The sequence below is a fragment of the Hordeum vulgare genome, chromosome 4H (assembly GCF_904849725.1).
Source record: "Hordeum vulgare subsp. vulgare chromosome 4H, MorexV3_pseudomolecules_assembly, whole genome shotgun sequence".
NCBI classification, from domain to species: Eukaryota; Viridiplantae; Streptophyta; class Magnoliopsida; order Poales; family Poaceae; genus Hordeum; species Hordeum vulgare.
In genome coordinates this window covers 128,101,429-128,119,963 of record NC_058521.1, presented here as the reverse complement: position 1 = coordinate 128,119,963, position 18,535 = coordinate 128,101,429, and the positions used below count along the sequence as shown (strand labels likewise).

Genomic DNA, 18,535 nt, shown 5'->3' with positions numbered 1-18,535 from the left:
TGCATCTTAACTATGGTAGGCCAAGTGTCACTCAATATGTTGATGCTACATTCTAAGTCAATAAAAGTTATTTTTATTAAAAATGAATGGAAAATGTGGTGTGAACAAACCTTTCAAGAGTTTTTCATGCACTCTCATGTTTTAAATTAAACTAATTTCTCACACGGAAAATTAATAAAAAGCAGCCCAATGGACACGTAGCTTTCGTTTGTGCAAGGTCTAGAAGAAGGTCCGACTACTTTGTATTTTTTGCACACAGTCTTTGTTACATTTCTGCAAGAGGCTGAATATTGAAAATAAGTTAAAATTGAAAAAAGAACATTATTATAACATGAGGATGCGAACAACCAATGACACCACATTGCGAGTCGCAAACATAACATAGCCACCAAATTAACGGGGCCATGTTCAATTCATGACTGAAACACGCGAGGTATTAAGGTGAAAGACAGAAAGACAAACAAACTTATTCACACATCATGACCAAGCTGAGAAACATGAAACGGGTCTATACCATTGCCACAACCTAGAATTGTGGTCTCATCCCGACAAAATAATGGAAACGCGAGCTAAGAAAGAAACTTCAGAGCTTGAAGCATCATCCGGTCAACTTTTTGCTGAAACTGAGACCGAGGTCTCGAAGGCAGACCCCATGCGGCTGATGACGAACTGGTAGATCTTGCGCTTCAACCGCTCCACAGTTTCCTTGGTCGCGTCCTCGTCGGCGACCTTACCGACTCCGTCCAGCCAGTCACTGATCTTCTTGAACTGCGACAGGACCACCGTGATATGGCCGCTCTGCTTTCCCCTGGTAACCATATTCTGATCTTCAAACAGGTGGAAGCCCACGTCCATGGCCTCGTTCACAAACTTCAAAAACCAGACATGCATCTCGCGGCACAAGGTGTTGGCAAGCTCAACCGTCTCGTTCATGCCCGGAGTTTTAGGCCATGCTGCTGAAGGGAGAGGTGATACCCTGGACTGGACCTTTGCAGAAGCTCCAAGAGATGGCCTCTTGGACATGCCTGTTCTTGGTGGCTCCACTGCAGGGGGAGCCTTGGTCTTTTCAGTGATCTTCTTCTGGTAGATGGATCCAGTGGCACTGTTAACCAGCTTGAGGACCTCCAGCTCGGTTGCTAATGCCGCCTCAACCCAATGAGTAGCTGATTTCTCCCAGAGTGCAGCTTCATCTGCTCCGTTGGTGGTGGCCATGGACTCGGCGGTTTTCTTCCACTTGAAAGTGTCTTCGTACACAGCAAGGAAACAGTCGACGGTGGGGAGTGGGTTCGCAGTCTTCGACAACGAACAAAGTTCAGAGAACTTGCTGTTGACAGAAATCAACACAATGTTACAATCACAAAGACTTTGGTGGAAGAAGAAAACCAGACTGCTATAAGTTACTCCTACCTTAGATTTCGGATAACTGAATCAGTGATCAATGCCTCCTGCAGAGCGTCAGCCGCAGCGGTTGCTGCTGCATCTCTCCGTTCAGTAGCTTCCTGTAAAAATCATTTAACAAAACGAAGACGGCATTAGGAGGATCAGTAAGTGGATACTGTTTGAAAAAGCAAACGAAATAGCATTACCTTTCCGATCTTTGAAAGTTTATCAGAAACTGCAACCAGTGGAATGCTGCCATCAGTCCATTTAGCATCATGAAGTATGATTTTCGGAGCTGCTGTTTTTGCCTTCATTGCACTAGACACTGTCTTCTTTGGTGGTTTTGGCTTCTCATCAACAGAGGAGTCATCGTTACTGGATAGCTCTGCTGTAGCGTCGCTAAGTCGCCGTGACATTGCTTCCTGAAGTTGTACAAGAAGGTCAGTTGTCGATTCAGAATTGCATGATTTTCCATTGCAGAGATACAGTAATAAACATATTGCTGTTGTTGTTCGAGCGCGTAGGCATGTGAAACAAGCAATTCAGAATAAAGCAGAGCTGATAATAAGATTAATTCGAGAGAAAGAAGTCTGTACAATAAGATTAAATCAGAGCTAATAAGATTATCAGTCAAGCTATGCTACATTCACCACAATGTACAGACACATGAAAATGTCCTAGCCAGATAGTTTGATTCATTTTTCGACAACGAAATGGAAATAGTCAGAACTAACCAAGTGGCTAACAATCCAGTACTACTACACTATTGAGCACATTCCAGGTGGCTAGCACTACAAGATTTTGGAACATGACAATATTGTTCGCTGGTCAATTCTAGTTTAACCTGCTCTATATTTAAACATGACACTATTGAACATGACAATATCTAGATGTGGTCTAGCAAAACCGATATTTAAACGCCGACAATTGAGCATGCTGCTACTGTTGCAGCTGCGTAGCTAAAAAAGGAAATGCATCTCTTTCAGATCCCCATTTGGTCTCATGGACGAGCATGATCAATTAACAGTACATATACTGGGGGCCGATGCCTGCCTAGCAATTAGTAGGCCCAATTCCAACATCTCAAATTCCAAATGCAACCCAATGTAGCAACTAACATGATACTTACCTGAGTCCTCAGAATAGTATCTCTGTCCACCTTGACCTTGGACTTCTTCACCGTGCCTGCAGCCGCAGCTGCAAGAGCCATTGCCGACTCATCCCAACTCTTCCTCACCGGCTTCATGGCCGACCCGCTACCCAAATCCGTCATCTTCGATATACCAGACACCAACACCCCGACCTTCTTCTTGCTGCCCCCTTCTCCCGAGAGCCGCCGGGAACCGGGTGAGAGGGAGCCCCGCCTTCCTCCGCCACCTGGTGACCCCGCGCCCCTTCTCCCTCCTGCTGGTGAAGGTTGCCTGTACCTCGATGGCACGATAATGGCTGGCTCCTTGGCGGCCCTACGGTTCTCCTCCTTGGCCGCAACAAGGCTGGGAACAACACACTTGGACGGGGCTGGCGACGACGACCTGGACGTGCCCCTCACCGCAGGTGACGACGCTCGGGAGGCGCCCTTGACAGAGGGAGACGCCGCCCGGGACGCTCCTTTCACCGCCGGCGACGGATCTCGCTGCTTGGCCGGCGCCGGAGACGAGAACCGACGTTTCGCGGCGGAACCGCCTGGCAGAGCCGCGGCCTCGGGGCCGTTCCTGGGAGCAAGAACGGCCCTTTTGGCGGCAGCATCCGTCGCATCTGACAGCGGCGCAGCGCTGGAGCCCGATGGCATGAGTGGCGGCGCAGCGTCGGGTGAGGAGTCCGGCCTGATGACGTAGCCCCGGGAGCAGGCGGCGGAGCGGACGATGAGCGGCTCGGGGTTGCCGACGCAGGGGAGGGAGCGGGAGGACGGGACGGGGCGGAGGCCGACGGCGCGGGGGACCGGGCTGGCGAAGCGGAGGCGGTCGAGGTGGACCAGGTGGCCGACGATGTGGGGCCGCACGGAGAGGAGCGCGTCGGCGTCGGCGGGGGAGGGCTGGACGTAGGTGGAGTGGAGGCCGTCAGAGAGCTGGAGGAGGAAGCCGTTGGAGGGGCAGAGCAGGGAGTCGGCGGTGGAGGCCGTGAGCGCGGGCACGACCGCCGTGACCTGGAGCGCGGGGGAGCGGTGCTCCCCGGTGACCCGCTCGTCCGTGTGCATCGCCTGAAGCAGGCGCAGCAGGACCCCCGGCGTTACCGTCGCCATCGCTCGATCTCTGGCCGCCGATCGGGAGGAGAAGGGGAGGGGGAGGGATTTGAGGATACGTCGAGGAGAGATTTGTGGGCGGAGAGGGAGAGAGAAGGGGAGGGATTTGAGGAGAGAAAGAGACGTTGGAGTGTGGCGAGGCGAGGCGAGCGTGGGGACCTGCGGTGGGATTTCAAATTTCAAACGGCCCGCTTCTGCGTTACACAGTGGGGCCATACGGCAGGTGACTGTTGTCAGTATTGGGGCCGCCGTCAATACTACGCGGTGTCGTTACTCGTTTTCCATTGACACGCACATTTACTTGTTTCTCTTTGGCCAACCCTAATCAGCCGGTCGACTGGCCCAATTTTCAGCCGGCCACAACCCGGACGTTGAAGGCAAAATTGACAAAAATGATCCCTGGGGTGAAAGAACTCACGGATTGACCCCTCGGGGGAAATAATTCACCGGCCTGACCCTTTTGTGTGGCGTCCGACACCTAGGCGCCACACTGTACTGTGTGACGCCTAGAGGTTAGGCGTCACACCCCCGACCACGTGGCAGGGAGGGGCCCACCCCCAGGCAGTGTGACGCCTAAGCCTCAGGCGTCACACATTGTAATGTGTGGCGCCTGACTCTTAGGCGCCACACATTGACTTATACAGCCACGGGCCAGCCCCCTCCCCACCCCCTCCCCACCCCCTCCCTCATTCCCCTCCCCCAGCCCCTCTCCCAGCCACTGCCCCTCCCTCAAATCCTTCTCTACATCACCAAATCTGAAGGTTTGGAGCGGGCATTTGTTGTCCAATCACTCCCCTAAGGTAATCCCCACCTCTTCCCTCATTCTCATCCAAAGGAAAATCTTTTGTGTTCTTTTTTTTGCAAATTTGAGGAAACCCTAGTTTTTCATGAAATGTGGGATGTATATGATATTGTTTTATTTGTTTGTATGTTAGGATAAGGGGTATGATGGGGTTAGGATTAGGGTTGTTTGGATGTGTGCATTATGGTTGTTTTAGGGTTAGGCTATGGTTAGGCTAGGGTTAGGGATGTTTGGTTGTGTTAGGGTTGTGCATTATGGTTGTTTTAGGGTTAGGCTATGGTTAGGCTAGGGTTAGGGATGTTTGGTTGTGTTAGGGTTATGATGGGGTTATGGTTATTTGGAAGTTAGGCTATGGTTACTGTAATTGTATGATTGCTCATAAAAAGGTTCTATGTTTTATTGTTTAGGTATGGGAAGAACATGTGTTTATGTTCATCACGTGGACAAGGATGCCTTTTTAAAAGGCAATATTGATCCGGACCCGGATGAGCTTGACATGGTGTTCGATTTGTGTCCTAGCTATGGTGAATTGTTGAAACAAGTCCGAAAGGATTTGAATTGGATGGACCCTAGTGATGTAGTTGAGTTTGCTGGTAGGCATAATGTGGGATTCGGAATGCACATTCGTTGGAAGACCATGCGTGTAAACTCCGAGCAACGTTGGCTTGCATACAAGGATACGGTGGCCGAATCACTAGACAAGGCTCTAGAGTTATTTGCCATGAAAACAAATGTTCCTAACTTGTTGGATTTGAACCGGGTTTCCTCTTCGATTGTTGAAGCTATTCCTGCAACCATCAACGAAGAGGCCAACATTGAACCTCTTTCTTGTGTGTATGAGGCTAACGAAGAGGTCAACATTGAACATGAACCATTGGTAGAGGCTAATTATGAGCACTATGATGATGGTAATGTTCTTCATGACAACAATCTTGGTGATTTGGACAAATATAATTTGCAAGAGACAATGGACGATTCCATTCCGTACTCACGTGGGTATGCCTCTGAGTCTGACGATGAGGGTCCCGATGAAGAAGTTGATGAGGAAGGGTTCACGGCAAAGGAGGCTGAAGCTTTCACGAAGGTATTAAAGCGTGATCACCGGACACCATTGTTCGAGGATCTTAGCCTTGCGGATGAAGCCGTGGTTGACGGAGGCGAAGGCATATTGTTTGGAGTTAGGCCACCTTCTCATCGGGACACACATGGGAAGAATATTATTTTGCCGGGGTCAAAGTTCGAAACATTCTTTGAACTGAAGATGTGGTTGGATGAATATTCTGTTACGCATTACAGGCCACACAAAGTTGTTCATTCAAACATGAAGCTGCGTTACACGGTTGCATGTGAGGATAGAGGTTGTCCTTGGATTGTCCGTGCAAGACCATGGAAAGGAGGGCCAGGATGGAACATTGTCAGTTGTATGCCTCACATGTGTCAAGGCAAGAGGGTTGGTGGTGCCCTATCGTCGCAAAGCCATACACAACTAACCTCCGAGTTCATCGCTTATAGGCTTTCCAACTCCATCTCCTCTCTTCCTACAATGAGCATAAAAAGCGTACAAGACCTTGTGAAAGCCCTCTTTCACTACGAGGTGAAATATGGTAAGGCATGGAAAGCAAAGCAAGCCGCATTCAAGATGTTGTATGGTGATTGGGAGGAAGCATACAACCGCATACCTAGGTTGTTGGGAGCTATTGCCCACACTAACCCGGGCATGGTTCATGTGGTCGAGCCGTATGAGGAGAAAACAAGGATTAAGAATGGAAATAGGGTTCGCGTATTTGGCCGTGCATTTTGGGCATTTGAGCAATGTGCGAGGGCTTTCCAGCACTGCTGTCCTGTCATCTCCATCGATGGCACGTTTTTGACCTGACAATTCAAGGGCACTTTGTTGGTTGCAATAGCAAGTGATGCCAATAACCGGTTGATGCCTTTGGCTTTTGCTTTGGTTGAGGCAGAGAACAATTTTAACTGGGAATGGTTCTTGCATATTTTGAGAACCAAAGTATTACCGTTTGAGAGGGAAATATGTGTCATATCGGATCGTCATCAAGGCATACTTAACGCGGTTGACATTGTCATTCTCGGCCATGCTCCTTTGCATCATCGATGGTGCATGAGCCATTTCTGTGCAAACTTCTACTGGGCATGTGGTAGCAAGGAGTTGGCGGATGATCTTCAGGATTGTTGTCAAGCATTTTCTGACAAACTATTTGCAACATTGTACAATGCTTTGCTTGTAAACAAAAAAACTTGATGCAGGTGGGCTTGAGTTTCTTAACAGGCACATTGAACTTCGGGCCAAGTGGGCACGAGCTTATGACGAAGATGGCCGAAGATATGGTCAAATGACCAGTAACATGGCAGAATGCTTCAACCGGGTGTTGAAGGGTGTCTGTGCGTTGCCGGTGACGGCAATAGTTCAATACACATTCGACAAGTTGAGAGCATACTTTCTAAAGTACTCACAAGAAACAGATGATCAGATTGCGGGAGAGAACAAGAAAAAGTATAAGTACCAGTTTCCACCAAAGGTTGACAAATGGATGGTATTTCAATCACGGAAGGCTGACTCCCAAACGGCTACCCTGTACAACAACGAGGATTGGACATACGAAGTGAATGAGCCCGGAGGAACGACAAACGATGGCCAGCAACACGGAAACAGGGCGTTCAAGGTTTCTTTATCCTTGTGTGATTGCTCTTGTGGGAGGCCAAGGTTGCTTCATCTCGCATGCTCGCATTTGTACACGACAGCTCACAGTAGGAATGTGGACGTCAACCATCCACTAACCGTGAGGGAGTCCGAGTTCTCGATAATGACCACGAAGCATACATGGGCTCCTAGATTTGAACCATACTTTGACCAATCACAATGGCCGGAGTATCATGGAGTACAACTATGGCCCGACCCAGAGTGGAAGGTTGTGAAACTGGGAAGACGAAAGACAAAGCGTTTTAGAGGAGACATGGATGGATGGGGCCATGGTGGTGGCAGAGAAATGGGGAACAACCAATTCCAAGAGCCTACTGAGAGATCACAATGTGGAGATTGCGGTGTAACAGGGCACAACAGAAGAAGGTGTACGGCGCAAATGAAGAAGTCCAAAAACAATGATTCCAGGTCAAGCCAACCAAGTCCTAGCCAACCAAGTTCAAGCCAACAAGGGACGGGTCGAGGAAGCACGAGCCAACAAGGGACGGGTCAAGCAAGCACGACCCAACAAGTTCCTACTCAACATGTTCCTAGCCGACTTGGGCTTACTAGAGGACGTGGTACTAGAGGAAGTGGTGGTGGTAGAGGCAGGGGTGCTGCTAGAGGCAGGGGTGGGATAGGTCGTGGTGGTGCTAGAGGCAGCGGTGGGATAGGTGGTGGACTTACTAGGATTGGTATGCGTGGATACCTACAAGGACCATTTCCGTATGTCACATATTTCTGTTGGAATTATGCCCTAGAGGCAATAATAAATGTATAGTTATTATTATAATTCCTGTATCAAGATAATAGTTTATTATCCATGCTATAATTGTATTGAATGAAGACTCATTTACATGTGTGGATACATAGACAAAACACCGTCCCTAGCATGCCTCTAGTTGGCTAGCCAGTTGATCGATGATAGTCAGTGTCTTCTGATTATGAACAAGGTGTTGTTGCTCGATAACTGGATCACGTCATTGGGAGAATCACGTGATGGACTAGACCCAAACTAATAGACGTAGCATGTTGATCGTGTCATTTTGTTGCTACTGTTTTCTGCGTGTCAAGTATTTATTCCTATGACCATGAGATCATATAACTCACTGACACCGGAGGAATGCTTTGTGTGTATCAAACGTCGCAACGTAACTGGGTGACTATAAAGATGCTCTACAGGTATCTCCGAAGGTGTTAGTTGAGTTAGTATGGATCAAGACTGGGATTTGTCACTCCGTGTGACGGAGAGGTATCTCGGGGCCCACTCGGTAATACAACATCACACACAAGCCTTGCAAGCAATGTAACTTAGTGTAATTTGCGGGATCTTGTATTACGGAACGAGTAAAGAGACTTGCCGGTAAACGAGATTGAAATAGGTATACGGATACTGACGATCGAATCTCGGGCAAGTAACATACCGAAGGACAAAGGGAATGACATACGGGATTATACGAATCCTTGGCACTGAGGTTAAAACGATAAAGATCTTCGTAGAATATGTAGGATCCAATATGGGCATCCAGGTCCCGCTATTGGATATTGACCGAGGAGTCTCTCGGGTCATGTCTACATAGTTCTCGAACCCGCAGGGTCTGCACACTTAAGGTTCGACGTTGTTTTATGCGTATTTGAGTTATATGGTTGGTTACCGAATGTTGTTCGGAGTCCCGGATGAGATCACGGACGTCACGAGGGTTTCCGGAATGGTCCAGAAACGAAGATTGATATATAGGATGACCTCATTTGATTACCGGAAGGTTTTCGGAGTTACCGGGAATGTACCGGGAATGTACCGGGAATGACAAATGGGTTCCGGGAGTTCACCGGAGGGGGGCAACCCACTCCGGGGAAGCCCATAGGCTTTTGGGGGACACACCAGCCCTTAGTGGGCTGGTGGGACAGCCCCAAGGGAGCCTATGCGCCAAGATAAGAAAATCAAAGGAAAAGAAAAAAAAAGAGGGAAGAAGTGGGAAGGGAGGGGGACTCCTCCCACCAAACCAAGTCCAACTCGGTTTGGGGGGGGGAGTCCTCCCCCCCTTGGCTCGGCCGACCCCTTGGGAGTCCCTTGGACCCCAAGGCAAGGTCCCCCTCCCTCCTCCTATATATATGGGGCTTTTAGGGCAGATTTGAGACGACTTTCTCACGGCCGCCCGACCACATACCTCCATAGTTTTTCCTCTAGATCGCGTTTCTGCGGAGCTCGGGCGGAGCCCTGCTGAGACGAGATCATCACCAACCTCCGGAGTGCCGTCACGCTGCCGGAGAACTCTTCTACCTCTCCGTCTCTCTTGCTGGATCAAGAAGGCCGAGATCATCGTCGAGCTGTACGTGTGCTGAACGCGGAGGTGCCGTCCGTTCGGTACTAGATCGTGGGACTGATCGCGGGATTGTTCGCGGGGCGGATCGAGGGACGTGAGGACGTTCCACTACATCAACTGCATTCCCTAAACGCTTCTGCTGTACGATCTACAAGGGTACGTAGATCACTCATCCCCTCTCGTAGATGGACATCACCATGATAGGTCTTCGTGCGCGTAGGAAATTTTTTGTTTCCCATGCGACGTTTCCCAACAGTGGCATCATGAGCTAGGTTCATGCGTAGATGTCTTCTCGAGTAGAACACAAAAGGTTTTGTGGGCGGTGATGTGCATTTTTCTGCCCTCCTTAGTCTTTTCTTGATTCCGCGGTATTGTTGGATTGAAGCGGCTTGGACCGACATTACTCGTACGCTTACGAGAGACTGGTTTCATCGTTACGAGTAACCCCCTTTGCTTAAAGATGACTGGCAAGTGTCGGTTTCTCCAACTTTAGTTGAATCGGATTTGACCGAGGAGGTCCTTGGATGAGGTTAAATAGCAACTCATATATCTCCGTTGTGGTGTTTGCGTAAGTAAGATGCTATCCTACTAGATACCCTTGGTCACCACGTAAAACTTGCAACAACAAAATTAGAGGACGTCTAACTTGTTTTTGCAGGGTATGATTGTGATGTGATATGGCCCACGATGTGATGTGATATATTGGATGTATGAGATGATCATGTTGTAATAGAAATATCGACTTGCACGTCGATGGTACGGCAACCGGCAGGAGCCATAGGGTTGTCTTTATACTAACATATGTGCTTGCAGATGCGTTTACTATTTTGCTAGGATGTAGCTATAGTAGTAATAGCATAAGTAGCACGACAACCACGATGGCAACACGTTGATGGATGATCATGGTGTGGCGCCGGTGACAAGAAGATCGTGCCGGTGCTTTGGTGATGGAGATCAAGAAGCACGTGATGATGGCCATATCATGTCACTTATGAATTGCATGTGATGTTAATCCTTTTATGCACCTTATTTTGCTTAGAACGACGGTAGCATTATGAGGTGATCTCTCACTGAAATTTCAAGACGAAATTGTGTTCTCCCCGACTGTGCACCGTTGCTACAGTTCGTCGTTTCGAGACACCACGTGATGATCGGGTGTGATAGACTCAACGTTCACATACAACGGGTGCAAAACAGTTGCGTACGCGGAACACTCGGGTTAAGCTTGACGAGCCTAGCATGTGCAGACATGGCCTCGGAACACATGAGACCGAAAGGTCGATCATGAATCATATAGTTGATATGATTAGCATAGGGATGCTTACCACTGAAACTACTCTCGACTCACGTGATGATCGGACTTGGGATAGTGTAAGTGGATCATGAACCACTCAAATGACTAGAGAGATGTACTTTTTGAGTGGGAGTTTAGCATATAATTTGATTAAGTTGTACTCTAATTATCTTGAACATAGTCTAAGTCCACTTTGAATATATTTGTGTTGTAGATCATGGCTCACGCAAGTGTCATCCTGAATTTTAATACGTTCCTAGAGAAAGCTAAGTTGAAAGATGATGGAAGCAACTTTGTAGACTGGGCTCGTAATCTTAAGCTAATCTTACAAGCTGGAAAGAAGGATTATGTCCTTAATGCTGCGCTAGGAGATGAACCACCCGCTACGGCTGATCAGGATGTTAAGAACGCTTGGTTAGCACGTAAGGAGGACTACTCAATAGTTCAATGTGCAGTCTTGTATGGCTTGGAACCGGGACTTCAACGTCGCTTTGAGCGTCATGGAGCATTTGAGATGTTCCAGGAGTTGAAGTTTATCTTTCAGAAGAACGCCCGGATCGAGAGGTATGAGACCTCCGATAAATTCTATGCTTGCAAGATGGAGGAAAACTCGTCTGTCAGTGAACATGTGCTCAAAATGTCTGGGTACTCAAACCGTCTAGCTGAACTGGGGATTGAACTCCCGCAAGAAGCTATCACTGACAGAATCCTTCAATCACTGCCGCCAAGCTATAAAGGCTTTGTGTTGAACTACAACATGCAAGGGATGAACAAGTCTCCCGGCGAGTTGTTTGCGATGCTGAAAGTCGCAGAGTCTGAACTCCGTAAAGAGCATCAAGTGTTGATGGTGAGCAAGACCACTAGTTTCAAGAGAAACGGCAAAGGCAAGAAGGGCAATTCGAAGAAGAGCGGCAAGCCTGTTGCCAATCCGCCGAAGAAACCCAAAGCTGGACCTAAGCCTGAAACAGAGTGCTTCTATTGCAAGGGTATGGGTCACTCGAAGCGCAATTTCCCCAAGTATCTGGCAGATAAGAAGGCGGGCAAAGAGAAATCAGGTATATTTGATATACATGTTATTGATGTGTACTTAACCGGCTCTCGTAGTAGTGCCTGGTTATTTGATACCGGTTCTGTTGCTCACATTTGCAACTCGAAGCAGGAACTGCGGAATAGACGAAGGCTGGCGAAAGACGAAGTGACGATGCGCGTTGGAAACGGTTCCAAGGTTGATGCAATCGCCGTCGGCACAGTGTCACTTCAACTACCATCGGGATTAGTGATGAACTTAAATCATTGTTATTTAGTGCCTGCGTTGAACATGAACATTATATCTGGATCTTGTTTATTGCGAGACGGTTACTCTTTTAAGTCTGAGAATAATGGTTGTTCTATTTCTATGAGTAACATCTTTTATGGTCATGCACCAAATGTGAGAGGATTGTTCATATTGAATCTTGATAGCGACACGCATAAACATAACATTGAGACCAAAAGAGTTAGAGTAAACAATGATAGCGCCATATTTTTGTGGCACTGCCGCTTGGGTCATATTGGTGTAAAGCGCATGAAGAAACTCCATGCTGATGGACTTTTGGAGTCACTTGACTTTGATTCACTTGACATGTGCGAACCATGCCTCATGGGCAAGATGACTAAGACTCCATTCTCCGGAACAATGGAGCGTGCAAGTGACTTGTTGGAAATCATACATACCGATGTGTGTGGTCCAATGAGCGTGGAGGCACGCGGCGGATATCGTTATTTTCTCACCTTCACTGACGATTTAAGTAGATATGGTTATGTCTACTTGATGAAGCACAAGTCTGAAACATTTGAAAAGTTCAAGCAATTTCAGAGTGAAGTGGAAAATCATCGTAACAAGAAGATCAAGTTCCTACGGTCTGATCGTGGGGGTGAATATCTGAGTTTCGAGTTTGGTACTCACTTAAGACAATGTGGAATTGTTTCGGAGTTAACACCGCCTGGAACACCACAGCGTAATGGTGTGTCCGAACGTCGTAATCGTACTTTGTTAGAGATGGTGCGATCTATGATGTCTCTTACTGATTTGCCGTTATCATTTTGGGGTTATGCATTAGAAACAGCTGCATTCACTTTAAATAGGGCACCATCGAAATCCGCTGAGACGACACCATACGAACTGTGGTATGGCAAAAGGCCAAAGTTGTCGTTTCTTAAAGTTTGGGGATGTGATGCTTATGTCAAAAAGCTTCAGCCTGAAAAGCTGGAACCCAAAGCGGAAAAGTGCGTCTTCATAGGTTACCCAAAAGAGACAGTTGGGTACACCTTCTATCTCAAATCCGAGGGCAAAGTGTTTGTTGCTAAGAACGGAACTTTTCTCGAGAAGGAGTTTCTCTCGAGAGAATTGAGTGGGAGGAAGATAGAACTTGACGAGGTTGTCGAACCTCTCATCCCTCTGGATGGTGGCGCAGGGCAAGGGGAAACCTCTGTCGTTGCGACGCCGGTTGAGGAGGAAGTTAATAATGATGATCATGAAACTCCAGTTCAAGTTTCTGTTGAACCACGCAGGTCGACGAGATCACGCGCTGCTCCAGAGTGGTACGGTAATCCCGTCTTGTCAATCATGTTGTTAGACAACGATGAACCTGCAAATTATGAAGAAGCAATGGTGGGCCCAGATTCCAACAAATGGCTAGAAGCCATGAAATCCGAGATAGGATCCATGTATGAGAACAAAGTGTGGACTTTGGAGATACTACCTGAAGGCCGCAAGGCTATTCAGAACAAATGGATCTTTAAGAAGAAGACGGACGCTGACGGTAATGTGACCGTTTATAAAGCTCGACTTGTGGCAAAAGGTTTTTCACAAGTTCCAGGAGTTGACTACGATGAGACCTTCTCACCCGTAGCGATGCTTAAGTCCGTCAGAATCATGTTAGCAATAGCTGCATTTTTAGATTATGAAATCTGGCAGATGGATGTCAAAACGGCTTTCCTTAATGGATTCCTTAAGGAAGAGTTGTATATGATGCAACCCGAAGGTTTTGTCGATCCTAAAAATGCTGACAAGGTGTGCAAGCTCCAGCGATCCATTTATGGACTGGTGCAAGCATCTCGGAGTTGGAACAAGCGCTTTGATGAGGTGATCAAAGCATTTGGGTTTATACAAGTGGTTGGAGAATCTTGTATTTACAAGAAAGTGAGTGGGAGCTCTGTGGCGTTTCTAATATTATATGTGGATGACATATTACTGATTGGAAACAACGTAGAGCTTTTGGAGAGCATAAAAGGTTACTTGAATAAAAGTTTCTCTATGAAGGACCTAGGAGAAGCTGCTTACATTCTAGGCATTAAGATCTATAGGGATAGATCAAAATGCCTGATAGGACTTTCACAAAGCACATACCTTGATAAAGTTTTGAAGAGGTTCAAAATGGAACAGTCCAAGAAAGGGTTCTTGCCGGTGTTACAAGGTACGAGATTGAGTAAGACTCAGTGCCCAGCAACTGATGAAGATAGAGAGCATATGCGCTCCGTCCCCTATGCTTCAGCCGTAGGCTCTATCATGTATGCAATGCTGTGCACTAGACCGGATGTTAGCCTGGCCATAAGTATGGCAGGTAGGTTCCAGAGTAATCCAGGAGTGGATCACTGGACGGCGGTCAAGAATATCCTGAAGTACCTGAAAAGGACTAAGGAGATGTTTCTCGTGTATGGAGGTGATGAAGAGCTCGCCGTAAAAGGTTACGTCGATGCAAGCTTTGACACAGATCCGGACGACTCTAAGTCGCAAACCGGATACGTATTTATTCTTAATGGGGGTGCAGTAAGCTGGTGTAGTTCCAAGCAAAGCGTCGTAGAAGATTCTACATGTGAAGCGGAGTACATGGCTGCCTCGGAGGCGGCTAAGGAGGGTGTCTGGATGAAGCAGTTCATGACGGATCTTGGAGTGGTGCCAAGTGCACTGGATCCAATAACCTTGTTCTGTGACAACACTGGTGCCATTGCCTTAGCAAAGGAACCAAGGTTTCACAAGAAGACCAGACACATCAAACGACGCTTCAACCTCATCCGCGACTACGTCGAGGAGGAGGACGTAAATATATGCAAAGTGCACACGGATCTGAATGTAGCAGACCCGCTGACTAAACCTCTTCCACGGCCAAAACATGATCGACACCAGAACTGTATGGGTGTTAGATTTATTACAATGTAATTCACATGGTGATGTGAGGGCTAGATTATTGACTCTAGTGCAAGTGGGAGACTGTTGGAATTATGCCCTAGAGGCAATAATAAATGTATAGTTATTATTATAATTCCTGTATCAAGATAATAGTTTATTATCCATGCTATAATTGTATTGAATGAAGACTCATTTACATGTGTGGATACATAGACAAAACACCGTCCCTAGCATGCCTCTAGTTGGCTAGCCAGTTGATCGATGATAGTCAGTGTCTTCTGATTATGAACAAGGTGTTGTTGCTCGATAACTGGATCACGTCATTGGGAGAATCACGTGATGGACTAGACCCAAACTAATAGACGTAGCATGTTGATCGTGTCATTTTGTTGCTACTGTTTTCTGCGTGTCAAGTATTTATTCCTATGACCATGAGATCATATAACTCACTGACACCGGAGGAATGCTTTGTGTGTATCAAACGTCGCAACGTAACTGGGTGACTATAAAGATGCTCTACAGGTATCTCCGAAGGTGTTAGTTGAGTTAGTATGGATCAAGACTGGGATTTGTCACTCCGTGTGACGGAGAGGTATCTCGGGGCCCACTCGGTAATACAACATCACACACAAGCCTTGCAAGCAATGTAACTTAGTGTAATTTGCGGGATCTTGTATTACGGAACGAGTAAAGAGACTTGCCGGTAAACGAGATTGAAATAGGTATACGGATACTGACGATCGAATCTCGGGCAAGTAACATACCGAAGGACAAAGGGAATGACATACGGGATTATACGAATCCTTGGCACTGAGGTTCAAACGATAAAGATCTTCGTAGAATATGTAGGATCCAATATGGGCATCCAGGTCCCGCTATTGGATATTGACCGAGGAGTCTCTCGGGTCATGTCTACATAGTTCTCGAACCCGCAGGGTCTGCACACTTAAGGTTCGACGTTGTTTTATGCGTATTTGAGTTATATGGTTGGTTACCGAATGTTGTTCGGAGTCCCGGATGAGATCACGGACGTCACGAGGGTTTCCGAAATGGTCCAGAAACGAAGATTGATATATAGGATGACCTCATTTGATTACCGGAAGGTTTTCGGAGTTACCGGGAATGTACCGGGAATGTACCGGGAATGACGAATGGGTTCCGGGAGTTCACCGGAGGGGGGCAACCCACTCCGGGGAAGCCCATAGGCTTTTGGGGGACACACCAGCCCTTAGTGGGCTGGTGGGACAGCCCCAAGGGAGCCTATGCGCCAAGATAAGAAAATCAAAGGAAAAGAAAAAAAAAGAGGGAAGAAGTGGGAAGGGAGGGGGACTCCTCCCACCAAACCAAGTCCAACTCGGTTTGGGGGGGGGGGAGTCCTCCCCCCCTTGGCTCGGCCGACCCCTTGGGAGTCCCTTGGACCCCAAGGCAAGGTCCCCCTCCCTCCTCCTATATATATGGGGCTTTTAGGGCAGATTTGAGACGACTTTCTCACGGCTGCCCGACCACATACCTCCATAGTTTTTCCTCTAGATCGCGTTTCTGCGGAGCTCGGGCGGAGCCCTGCTGAGACGAGATCATCACCAACCTCCGGAGCGCCGTCACGCTGCCGGAGAACTCTTCTACCTCTCCGTCTCTCTTGCTGGATCAAGAAGGCCGAGATCATCGTCGAGCTGTACGTGTGCTGAACGCGGAGGTGCCGTCCGTTCGGTACTAGATCGTGGGACTGATCGCGGGATTGTTCGCGGGGCGGATCAAGGGACGTGAGGACGTTCCACTACATCAACCGCGTTCTCTAAATGCTTCTGCTGTACGATCTACAAGGGTACGTAGATCACTCATCCCCTCTCGTAGATGGACATCACCATGATAGGTCTTCGTGCGCGTAGGAAATTTTTTGTTTCCCATGCGACGTTCCCCAACAATTTCACTTATCTTTATCATGTTGTTTTTGATGCTCCTTTGTGTGTTATTTTACTAACTATGAGCTTTGATGCCTATTTTGTAGGTATGGCCGCTTCTCAGCCGAACAGGGCAAAAGCGGAGTGGGGGGAGGAGAAGGATGCAGCCAGTGAGGAGCAGCTGTTGATGGAGAGGGCTGCAAAGAAGTTGAGAGAGGAGGATGCAGCGGAAGCGCGAAAGAAGAAGGATGAGGAGGATAAGGCAAAGAGGGATGAGGAGTGGCAAATGTTCCTTGAGCATAAGCGATATGAGGCTAGGATAAAGGAGAATGACACGAAGACGCTAGAGAAACGTAAAAAAGAATACGAAGCTAACTTTAAGAAGATGTTGGCAGAGGCCGCAACAAAGAGAGAGCGGGAGCATCAGCGCTTCACGAAGAGGGTTAAGGAAGAGGCTTCAAAACTGCGCAAAAGGGAAGAGGAAGAGGAAGAAGAGAGGAAGAAGAAGAAGGGTAAGGGGCCTTGCTCGACCCAATAGAGCCGGATGCTTGTAATCTATGTGTTGTTGAACCTTGTTTGGTTCCCGCTTTATTACTATGAAACTCCACTATGTATGCACTTTTGGACGTAAGTTACTTCAAGAACCGTATGTATGTTTAAACTCCACCACCACTACTATGCGCTTTGTGTTGTATGTTTTAACGTATGTATCTGAACCCCTCCACCACTACTATGTGTTCTATATTTGAACTCCTCCTCCATTAATATGCAGTTCTTGGCATGACAGAGTGTGTGGCGCCTAAGGCATGTGTGGTGTGGCGCCTAAGGCTTAGGCGCCACACATGTGAAAACCTGCTGGAACTGAATTTGGACATCAAAACAACATTTTTGACATCAATAAAGATCTTTTGACAGCAATAAAGCAATTTGAACAGCAATAAAGCAATATATGTGAAAGCCAAGGAATCATCAAGTGCAACAATCATAGGCAACAACTAAATGGTTCACAACAACTTCAACAACAACTAAATGGTTCACAACTCGAAATAGTTCACAACTAAAGTAAATAGTTCAGCTCGACAAGTGCAACACCAACTCCAAATCACTTGGGGCCTCGTCCCCTCTTGGATACTAGCTTCTTCCTTCTCGCAACCACAAATTGCTCCGGGTCATCCGACTCATCGTCATCGTCATCCTCAACCTCATCGTCCATGCTTCTCATCCTTGACAAACGAGAGCCCCCGGCCACCGGATTCTTTCCTTTCGCATAATCATCCGGTGAGTAGCGCTTAAATTCCTTCCTGGGCTTCAACATGTAAGCGGAGCGTTGGAAAGCCTTCAACGTCATGTCGTCCGCAGCCTAATACATATGAAGGTTGAAAGTTCAAATTTGAAGGTTCAAGGCTGAAGGTTGAAAGTGCAAACTGTATGGCTATGTCATACCTGAGGAGTGTCAACATCATCCTCCTGAGTATTTCTTTGGGTATTAGCCGCTGAGGTAATGTCACCATCATCCATATGAGCGCCCGAAGAAGCTGAATCGTCAAGAGTATTTCTTTCGGATGAACCGGATCTCGAAGGTGAAACATATTCAGGGTCACGGCAACCTAAAATGTTGGATAGGCGCCGTAACTTCTTGCCCTGTTCCTGTTAGATTCAAATATAAATGACATATATTAGGTAACCTATAATGTTGCATTCGTGGGCAAAATAATAATAATGACACAACACC

The 18,535-nt window shown here is 47.4% G+C and overlaps 1 protein-coding gene across 1 annotated transcript; it reads right to left on the bottom strand.

Moving 5' to 3' along the window:
- Positions 1–436: 436 nt before the first annotated feature.
- Positions 437–3,756, bottom strand: LOC123448117 (serine/arginine repetitive matrix protein 2). The gene is made up of 4 exons (XM_045124892.1): positions 2,510–3,756; positions 1,587–1,802; positions 1,408–1,499; positions 437–1,324 (listed from the first exon to the last, which is right to left on the bottom strand). The coding sequence occupies exons 1-4, from the start codon at positions 3,617–3,619 to the stop codon at positions 607–609; spliced, it is 2,136 nt and encodes a 711-aa protein (XP_044980827.1). The 5' UTR covers positions 3,620–3,756; the 3' UTR covers positions 437–606.
- Positions 3,757–18,535: the final 14,779 nt, after the last annotated feature.

What these genes read in the sequence shown, in the direction of transcription:
- LOC123448117 (XM_045124892.1), bottom strand. Translation starts at nt 3,619, where the DNA reads ATGGCGACGGTAACGCCGGGGGTCCTGCTGCGCCTGCTTCAGGCGATG. An exon ending in AACTTTCAAAGATCGGAAAG is followed by an intron (nt 1,500 to 1,586) that starts GTAATGCTATTT and finishes TGATTTTTACAG; the next exon opens with GAAGCTACTGAACGGAGAGA. An exon ending in TCAGTTATCCGAAATCTAAG is followed by an intron (nt 1,325 to 1,407) that starts GTAGGAGTAACT and finishes TTCTGTCAACAG; the next exon opens with CAAGTTCTCTGAACTTTGTT.